Genomic DNA, 10140 nt, shown 5'->3' with positions numbered 1-10140 from the left:
AAGATGAAAAACTCCGTTCTGCACTTGCTATTATTGAAGTCAAAGTTAAGATGAATTTGCATAATTTAAAAAAATCTTTAAAATCAAATCGGTGCATATTAAAAATTCAAGTATTTCATTAACATTCTTTTTCTTTCTAAATTCATCGTCCCGAAACACTACCTTTAATTCAGTTTCCAGCTTGTGTAAGTCGAAAAATTGAGAATAAGTGTCAAATTTAATAAATATTTTGTCTCATAAATGTCCCGTTATTTAAAACATATCGAAAAACTACAGCCAGTTGAGATTTATTATTGATATCTGTTGTTTCATCTAATATTATTGATATAAATTCCGTTTCTTCTAATTCATTTAAAAATTTTTGGTGTAAGACAAATGAAATGGAATTTATTAAATCATTTTGAATATCGCTTGATAGCCCAATAAAAAACTATACTATTTTTTAAATGATATTTCAATAGTAAATTTTCTCCCGCCAGCATATAAATTAATTCAATATAATTTCCTCTATTTACTGAATTAGAAGATTCATCATCACCACGGAATGCGAGCTCCTGAATTCCAAGAAAACGTATAGAGTTGATCAATATTTTCAATATTTCTCTATTTGATTTGACTTTCGAATTAAGCTGTTCAATTGATATTTTGCGCATCGAATCTATCATATTTTCAATCCGATTTTGCCCAAATGCTTATAATTGAATCCTTCATGCCGTTTAACTGCCTTTGAAAAATTACTCATATCTGAAAATCCTTTATCATTCCAAACATATTTTTCCTTTGGGAATTATAGGCATGACCAACAATACAGAGAATTAGAAAATTCACATCCAGTGAGCCATTCATATTTTTCAAATTTATAGATAGAAAAATTACGGATGCAAGTTTTGATTACTTTTTTAAGTTTTGTAAAATTGGTTTTAGTCTTCCTTTATAATAATCAATTTTTTCGCATCAAAATTTCTTGAGCTAAATGATAATGTTAATAAATTTTTAATAATAAAATTACAATTATTAAACATTAATTATGGATTTTAAAAAACGAAAAAATTTTTTATTTAAAAAAAGTAAGGAAAAAAATATTATATAAAAAAATTTCTTTCTCTTTTATTTATTTAAAAAAAAATAAGCATTTTTTTATTTGCTTCACCAAAGCTTATTTTTTAATGGTAAAATTACACAATACCATGTCATGATTTTCTCTTTATTTATTAAAAAAATAAGCAATATTAAATTTGCTTCCCTCTTGTATATTTTTTTAACGTAGTAAAAATAATAGTAAATTTTTAATGTAGTAAAAATAATAGTATTTCTTAATATAGTAAAAATAATATTAATCTTTTTAACGTTATTAAAATTATATTAATCTTTTTAACGTTATAAAAATTATATTAATTTTTTTAACGATCAGTTTAGTTTATTTAGCATAGTATAAAGATTATATTAAGTTTATTTTTAAGAATTTTGTAAGAAAAATTTCAAGGGAAGCAATGTTTCCCTTGCTTCTATGGACGCTTCGTCACTGTTGTAATAGTATAACAAATATGGTGGTGTAAACAATTGTGTAAAGTAAAAACAATGAAATACTATTAAAAATATAAATCAATAATATCAAGTTATATATATTTTTTCCAGAATGTAGATTATAAAAATAAAAAAAATAAGTAAAATTAGGTTCAAATTCAAGAATTTAACAAATTACCTTTATAAATATACTCCATTCTTTAATCTTGTTAATTTTTCAAAAAATGTTTATGACGGTTGTGCATTAATTGTATTAAGAAAAAGAAAAGAATAATAGCTAAACAGCGAGGAAGATGGTCTATATTTTTATTATTATTCGGCATATACTTGTATTTAAAAGTGTGTGCATCCTTTCCTATAAAATTTATAAATGGGGACATTTATACTTAGTTTTGTATAAGGCCTATTACTAAATATATAAATATGATAAATGTAATATGTTGTGTCTTTAGCCAAGATAGGAGGAGGGGGTTTTTATGTAAATTTATTAAATGATTTTAAAATAATCATAATGACATTTTTTAGTGTATAACCTATATTATTTATAAAAATGTGGACAACTAAAAGCCTTTAACCGATAATTTAAATTTTCTCATTAAAAATTATAGTAAGAAAGATACCCCCCCCCCCCCCCCCCATAAAAAAATAAAAAATAAACTTGGCTATGTTATTATATGCATTGTAGTATCCTTCATTGTTTTAATGAGATATTTAAAATTACATAATATCAAGTGCATTATATAAATATTTTAAAAAAAGTATAAATATTCCCTATTAAATTTGAGTAAAACTGATTAGATCCGTTTATATATTTTTTATCTTGACCACATAGTTACACGTTGCCTGATTTTTTATTGATATTATTAAATGAGGTGAGTTAAAAATATTCGATTGTATGATTATAGTTTATCTTCTAGATTCTGTATTCTAATTTTATTTTATTATGTTATAATATCAATGATGTACACTATTAGATTGGCGATTCATTAATTTAAAATGCAGATACACAGGAATCAGTTCTAGCTCCACTTTGTAGTTTGAGGGGCGACTAATTATCATATCATTTTTTATATTAATGCCAATGACATAATATGTCATTGTTTAATGTATATGTTAATATAATTTAATCGATGTACAAACCATAAAATGGTGCTATAGCTGACTCCCATTATGTACACTTAAATGTATTTATTTCATTAATCGCCAAATTAGAAGTTCATATATACACATCAGTATCAAAACGTCCCTAGAAGTACCAGAAACAATGTTTGCCATTTCATTTTTTCTCAAAATATTCTTAAATAAAATTAATATGATTTTAATACTACACTAAAATCACTATATTTACTATATTAAAAAATTAATAGCATTTTTAGTACGTTAAAAAATTATACTACGTTAAAAAAAATTATACTACGTTAAAAAAAATTATACTACGTTAAAAAAAATTATACTACGTTAAAAAAAATTATACTATGTTAAAAAAAAATATATACATTCTATAAATTTGAATTTAAAAAAAGAATTAATCATGACAATACAATAAATATATTGATGTCAATTTTTGTTATTTAAAAAAAATACAAATTGAACAAATATAAATTAGCTTCTTTTTTTCTATAAATAACAAAATAATCATATGAATTGGGTCATGTAATTTTACGTTTAAAAAAGAAAAAATGTTTATTGTTTTAATAAATAAAAGAGATAGACAAATATTATTAATAATTTTAAGAACAAAATTATCTCCAATCATTTTTAAAAACAACTATTAATTTTAAACGGATTGTGAAAATATAATTAAAATATAGTAGAAATACTTATTATAAACAAATTGATTATAGAAAAAAGGAAGACAAAAATAACAATTTTACAAAATTTGAAGAATTTTAAATTTTGACTTCAACAACCGCAAATGCAGAGTGAAGATTTAGATTTTTGAAAAGATTATAAATTTATTGTAAGTAATAATTTATTACGATTCCCTTTAATAAAACAATAGCTTTCAAATTAGATACTTAAGTATAATACTCAAAAACAAAGACTTTATTATCTGCACACTGATAAATCTTAATATTTTATATGGTATTGCAAATTAAAAAAATTAATTGATTCCCTAGTAGAAAATTTTACGCTTTGTCACTGATACATAGTGTTGTTAAATTGTAGGGGTTTTCGACCCAGAACTGGAGCCGAAGTGGTAGAAATCAGACCAACCCTGAACCAGGGTTGAAAAATTGACCACGACTTACCCGACTCATTGGGCTTGTTGAGCCATGGGTCGGCCAGATGGGCCGTCTTGCTGGGTACTAAATATATAAAAAATTAAAATAGTTTGTTTTAAACCAAGTTTATTTTTTTTCATATTAGAAAGATGTTCTATCTTTGGTTCTAGTAATAAATTAACACTGTAATTATATTTTATTCCAAGATATAAAAAGAATTTTTTTTAAACTTTGTTTTAAGCTTAGTTACAAGTTTTTGATTATTAAAAAGATGTTTTAAAACCTTTGGGTCTAGTATAAGTTGGCTCTGGATATTTAGCATTAGGATGGCAGAGAAAATGTTATAAAATTATCCCGATTACCTATTAAGGAAGATAAAATAAATAGAGATGTTAGACATGGATTTAGATGACATGGATTTAGATGACATGGATTTAGATGACATGATGTTGTCAAAGGATAGATTAAGACAAGATTCAAAAATCGTTTGGGAACTCAAGTGTGTAGCTTGTCAAATTCAACAATGTTGGAGTACATTTGATAAAATTCGTGAGCCCAAGCTATTAAATTATTTCTATCGCCGAAGATTGACAGAAGGAAGGGCCTTTAAAGACTTATGCCCAGTACCATTGAGCAGGGAAGAGAATTAAGTGCGGTCACTAGATTGCAAGCTAGATAAGAGGAGTGCTTTAACACAACGAGTAACTACCGGCGCGCCCCAGTTCTTCTGTTTATGGGTTGTGGGTGGATGAGAACCAATATTGATCCGTGTTTTCTAAATATTTATTGCATTAGTTAAGGAAGAGTCTTCTTTAGAATGATGGGTGTTGGTTATCTACTTTGACAACAGGCTACTCGATATGAAAGAGGTTATTGCTAAGTCGTAGGGAAATCTTATGCTAAGTCCGCCTAATTTGGTTGGGAGTGAAGCTTGGGCCCGAGCAGTTTTTTTGAATCTGAGATTTACTTATTTTTCGGTTAAGTCCTCTATTCAATTTTCGTATGCTTTGAGTGGAAAAGGATATTTAAGAATCGGTTTTGAAAGGAGTTCATAAAGAATCCTTTTAAAGATTTTAAACAAGAAAAAGGACTTGTGTGAAGGAAGAAGAGTATGTCCTCCAGTTTAAGGATGATGCCAAGAGTGGAGTGAAGAAAGGTACAAATTGCCTCATGTTCTCCTACAAAAGATCCTAGATGTGTTAATTCATCAAGTGTAGTGAATTTGAAATCATGAGTGTCAGATGCGTTTGAATTTAATTGGGCGGATTCAGATTTGCTTGGGTCAAGCGATAGTCCGATAGCTGTGTCCATTTCGTGTATTATATTAACTGCTTTGTCAATTTCTTAGCAGGAACCACTCAAGACTATCATCGAAGTACCACGCATAAAGCGATAGAGTACATGAAGAGTTTATTAATTTTATTATGTCATTGATTTCAAGACTAAAAAAGGGATCCCAGGGGGTCTCCCTGTAGAATGTCCTCGACTGAAAGTATTTTTCCGTGTTGAATTCTAAGATTGTTGGAAATTAACAAGAGAAAAGGAATTTGGTGTAAGCATAGAAATGGGAGTAAGTGGAATGTAGGAAGATGTTACAAGAGAGTGTTGCATGCGTTGGAAAAGTCGATATTTACTAAAGCTTTGTTTGTGGGGTGAATTCTTGCTAAGTGTACTGCAACCTCATAATCACCGGGTATGCTCACCCAATTGGTATGGACTGAGGATGTGTGATGCCTCATGTTTGATTCTTGTATGATTTAATTTTGCTACCAATCTGCGATAAGTTGAACCAATGGCGATGAGTCGGATGTCCTTGTTATATTTTTGGGGAGCGATGAGTCTGGCACAGGTTATAAAACTTGGTACATCTCCATTTAAGATTTTATTGCATAAGTTGGTAATTTTATCTGTATTATCAGCCCTCTAGGTTCTAACAACTTTATATTTTATAAATTTGCAGCAATCCTTCTAACTCCTCATGAAAAATATTTTTGTCTAGATGTTTGCTATCAAAGTGAGATGAAAATCAGTGATCATTTTTTTCTCACTTGTTTCTCCATTACACTCAATATGCTCACAAAACGAGACTTAGTTTAAGAGTTTTGAATAAAAATAATTAATTTTAAGAAGCAGTTGAAATAATTCATAGTTCATCGTTAATGGATAAAGAATAATATAATTTCGCGATAATTAATGTGGAATAGCGAATGCAAAACTTAAAGGATCGATGAGTAAAACAGAGGAGAATAAGTATACACCCTAGCACTAATAAGAATCCAAAAATTGATAGGATCAGTTTTAAGAGTTTAATTGAATAAACTTTTAAAAGGCATATAATATTGCTGTTTTACAGTATACAAAAAGTCACGAGGGGATTAATAATAATATAATAGCGATAAAAAAAAAGGCTGGCGAGATTTAAAAGATTAATAATTAAAACTGAGGAGAAAAAGAAAGTATACACAATACCAGCGTCTACATGACAGGATTTTCACTGGATGCAAACTCCCTTCAAAAACCTTTGCCTACCCCGCTAAAAAATCGCCACCTTCGGCGGCGGTGTCTCTTTATCATTATTTTCACCTATTTATTTATTGATACTCTTTTCAAAGAATTTATAAAGGATAACTTAAATTAATCTATATCTACTATCAACTATCTATATTTTGTGAATATATAGAATTTATTTTTTAGATAATAAATTCAATTAAAACCTCCATTATTTACAATGAATTAGTTATTATTGCATTATGAGCTTGCTAAAATATATAAACCTTTTAAATTACATTTAAAAGGATATTATTTGGAAAACAATGTGAATGAATGTTTGCAATATATAGATTTGGTCGATGAATTGTATTATAATAATACTATAATAAAAGTATAATTTTTACAGCAATAAATTTTGTCCTATTTCATCTCAAAATTTAATAGATAACCCCCCAAAAAATTTATCCTACCCCCATTAAAGCAGCTTACCCCCTCAAAAAATAGCATGCAAACTGTTCCTACCCCTCCCGCTCATGTAGACTCTGCACAATACCACCAATAAAAATCCGATCAATTGATATACTCAAAATAAGAGTTAATTAAATAATAATAATTAATTTCTAAAAAGTTCAGAGTTCATCGCAAATGGATTAAGAATAATATAATAATGGCGCGATAAATAAAGCACAATTTCAAATGCGAAATAAAAAAAGGGTCTATGATTGAAACTAAGAGGACGCATGGACATTATCATAAATAAGGATTTTATGCAGCGTCTACATGGCAGAAATTGATGAAGGCCAACCCTGCCCCCTACAAAATCTACCCCTACCCCCTAAAAAATTTATAAGAGCCGCGATATTTGCTAAACCAAGATGCTATAGTTATATTAATAAAAAAAAATCTTATAATAAGCTACCATTTATAATCTCACAACAAAATTTTTGTTACATCCTTCCAGGCCTATTAAGGCTGGGAAAAACAATTAAATCTCTAATTCTTGTTTATAATCAATTGGAAATCGAAAAGCTGTTTGTGTCACTCCATTGGGATTGATCATTGAATGAAAAGAAAATATAATATGGCAATTGGATGTTTGCTAACTATTAAATAAGGAAAATAGTTAAAATTTGTTTACCTATCGAAAATCTTATTTTTAATAATATTATTTCCAGTATTTTGTTAAAATTTTTAATGATTTATTATATTCTTACTAAAATTTATTATTAAAATTACATATATGTTAACCTCTATACCTTTAGAAAATTAACAAATAAGAATTATTAATATTTTACGCGTGAAATTGTAAAATATTATAGTAAAATAATTATTAAGAAGGTTTAAAATTTAAAATTTAAAAAGAAAAAATTCATAGTTTTTTTATTATAAATTAGCAATTGTTTTAATTATTGAATTTAAAAAGAATATAATTCAAGTTAAAAACTACACCCCCCCCCCCCCACCCTCCAAATCAATGCCTACAAATATTAACCCTCAATAATTTATACCACAAATGCCGATATATTTTGGAGACATTTCTCTCCTACCCAAACCGGCCATGTAGGCACTGATAATGAATTGATATGCTCAGTATAAGAAATTTTTAAAAATATTTATTAAATATTATAAATTTATTATTTTTAAAAAAAAATTGATTTAGAACGAATTTATAAATTTAAAAAGTAAAAAATGTTAGTTTTAAAATTTATATATCTCATGAAAAATAAATATATTTACTTCACAATACCTTTCTTAACATTAATGTATTAAGATATAATCGTCCTACAATTATAAAAACCTCGAGGCAGTTGCATCTTAATACATAGCTTGCAAAAAGTAAATCAGTTTTGAACAGAGGGCTGCAAATAAAATTATTCCATTCCCCTTTTCTGCCTTTATTGGATGCTATATCTGCAGAATGAACATTTGACTTTCTCTATGATTGAACTCTATTTAAAATTTTATTATGAGTGTCGTATCAAAATTTGATGAATCTGACTGGGATATGACAGCAACACGTTATCCTTAAAAAATTAATATAGAATATAGTATTCTGAATATGGGGTCTAAACAAACTCCTTCTGAATTTTTAAAACAAATTGTTGGCAGACCGGTTGTTGTAAAACTTAACTCAGGTGTTGATTATAGAGGTTATACATATTAGTTGTTATATATAATAGAATTTATTAGGTATTTTAGCCTGTTTAGACGGTTATATGAATATAGCTTTAGAACAGTCAGAGGAATATTGTAATGGACAACTTAAAAATAAATATGGAGACGCGTTTATTCGAGGGAATAACGGTTTTTAATAATTAAATCGAAATATAAATTATTATATAATGGTGTCATTAAAAACGATATAACATAAGGATTAATTTAAATATCTTTAGGCATTTAATTAATGCTAAGAATCTTTTTTAAATTTAATTTTGTTATTATTTAACATAGTAAATATTAATGCTTAATTTATTCTTATAAATTGTTTATTTATATCTTAGTTCTATACATCAATGTTCAAAAGAAATGAAAAAGCCTACAAATTAATATTAAATTATGCTAAATATTTTGATAATTTAATTATTTTTGAATCATAATATATTTTTTTATAAGAGCGGATATAATTATAAATAAAGACTAATTCATTTGATTTAGATAGAAATAATACTATAATCAGTTGAAATTATTATCATCAGGGTATTTTTCAATTTACAATGAGGTGGTAAACAGTAAATTTGAAAATTAAAAAAAACATAAGCTAAAATTAATTTTAAATCTCAAGATTTAAGAATTAAACTTGATATAAAAATGGTCTCTTAAGTGATATTTTGTCAAAATATACTATTTAGAAATATTTTTTAAATAAAACTGTAATAAATTTTTAATATTTACCTACATTATTATAATAATGATGTAACAAGGATTATATTTATCAGAGACATAAATTTAACATTTTTGATTCTACTTGGATTTGAAAAAATTCCCAAGACCCAGGCTGGTTAAAACAAACTCAGGAACAAAATTCCCAGGAAAAAAAATCATCTCAGCAAAATAATCCCAAGGAAAAAAATTCCACAACTAAAATATTTAAAAATATTGAGAAAATCATCAAAAAAAAATTGAAAAATATATTCCTGAAAAAATTTCCCAAATAAATTTGTTAACCAAAATTATAAATAGTGAAAAGTGGTTAATTAAACTTAACCCAATTTTTAAAATATTATTAATTTACCCTAAACCATATAATGTGTAATGTTATAGTCTTATCCTGAACCCAGTTTTTGTGAAAATTAAGCAAAAATTATAAATAAACTAAGGCTTAACCATAACATACCTCTAATTTAAATTACCTGCTGGATGCATAGTTTCTCTGATATAAAGCAAAATATTATCATAAGCTAACTAACTATAATAATTAGGAATGTACGGATTGGATCTGGCCGATATTTCACCCATTTTAAAATATCGGCTATCGGCAAATATGAAATTTTATGATCCGATAAAAAATGGCGCTTTTAACAAAAATAAAATTTTTTTAAATAAAATCGAAATCCATTTTTATTTTGTTTAATTTTTTTAATAGTAATAATTAGTTAATAAACATTCTGCCATATTGTTACTTTTTTTCGCATTCTGTTTAAAAAAATGTGCAATAATCTTTTCAAAATCTGTTTTTAATGATGCTAGTGATATTGACAGTCCCCATCACTGCAGACTGATCTCTGATAAATTGGAAATATTGGTATTTCTAAAAAGAAATCTTCATTATATTAATTTTAAATATTTATTTCAAATTTCATAATATATTTGTTTATTACTAATTATGTAAATAGATTAATGTTATTACTTACTATATAAATAAGTGATTTATCAATAAAAATATTTTATATACTTTTAGAAT

General features: G+C 26.4%; 1 protein-coding gene across 1 annotated transcript; it reads left to right on the top strand.

The window, feature by feature from the left end:
* The first annotated feature begins 8257 nt into the window (after window positions 1-8257).
* Window positions 8258-8889, top strand: LOC135931967 (U6 snRNA-associated Sm-like protein LSm6). The gene is made up of 3 exons (XM_065469289.1): window positions 8258-8389; window positions 8430-8543; window positions 8741-8889. The coding sequence occupies exons 1-3, from the start codon at window positions 8299-8301 to the stop codon at window positions 8767-8769; spliced, it is 234 nt and encodes a 77-aa protein (XP_065325361.1). The 5' UTR covers window positions 8258-8298; the 3' UTR covers window positions 8770-8889.
* The last annotated feature ends 1251 nt before the right edge of the window (window positions 8890-10140 follow it).

This window comes from Gordionus sp. m RMFG-2023, chromosome 1, assembly GCF_954871325.1.
Source record: "Gordionus sp. m RMFG-2023 chromosome 1, tfGorSpeb1-WG-v2, whole genome shotgun sequence".
NCBI classification, from domain to species: Eukaryota; Metazoa; Nematomorpha; class Gordioida; order Chordodea; family Parachordodidae; genus Gordionus; species Gordionus sp. m RMFG-2023.
The sequence above is the reverse complement of the archived record's forward strand: the minus strand, read 5'-3'. Positions and strand labels throughout refer to the sequence as shown.

Excerpts from the sequence above, each read along its gene's own strand:
- LOC135931967 (XM_065469289.1), top strand. The coding sequence starts at position 8,299 with ATGGGGTCTAAACAAACTCCTTCTGAATTTTTAAAACAAATTGTTGGC. Across the intron at positions 8,390-8,429 it reads CTCAGGTGTTGATTATAGAG|GTATTTTAGCCTGTTTAGAC; the intron begins GTTATACATATT and ends AGAATTTATTAG. Across the intron at positions 8,544-8,740 it reads GTTTATTCGAGGGAATAACG|TTCTATACATCAATGTTCAA; the intron begins GTTTTTAATAAT and ends TTTATATCTTAG.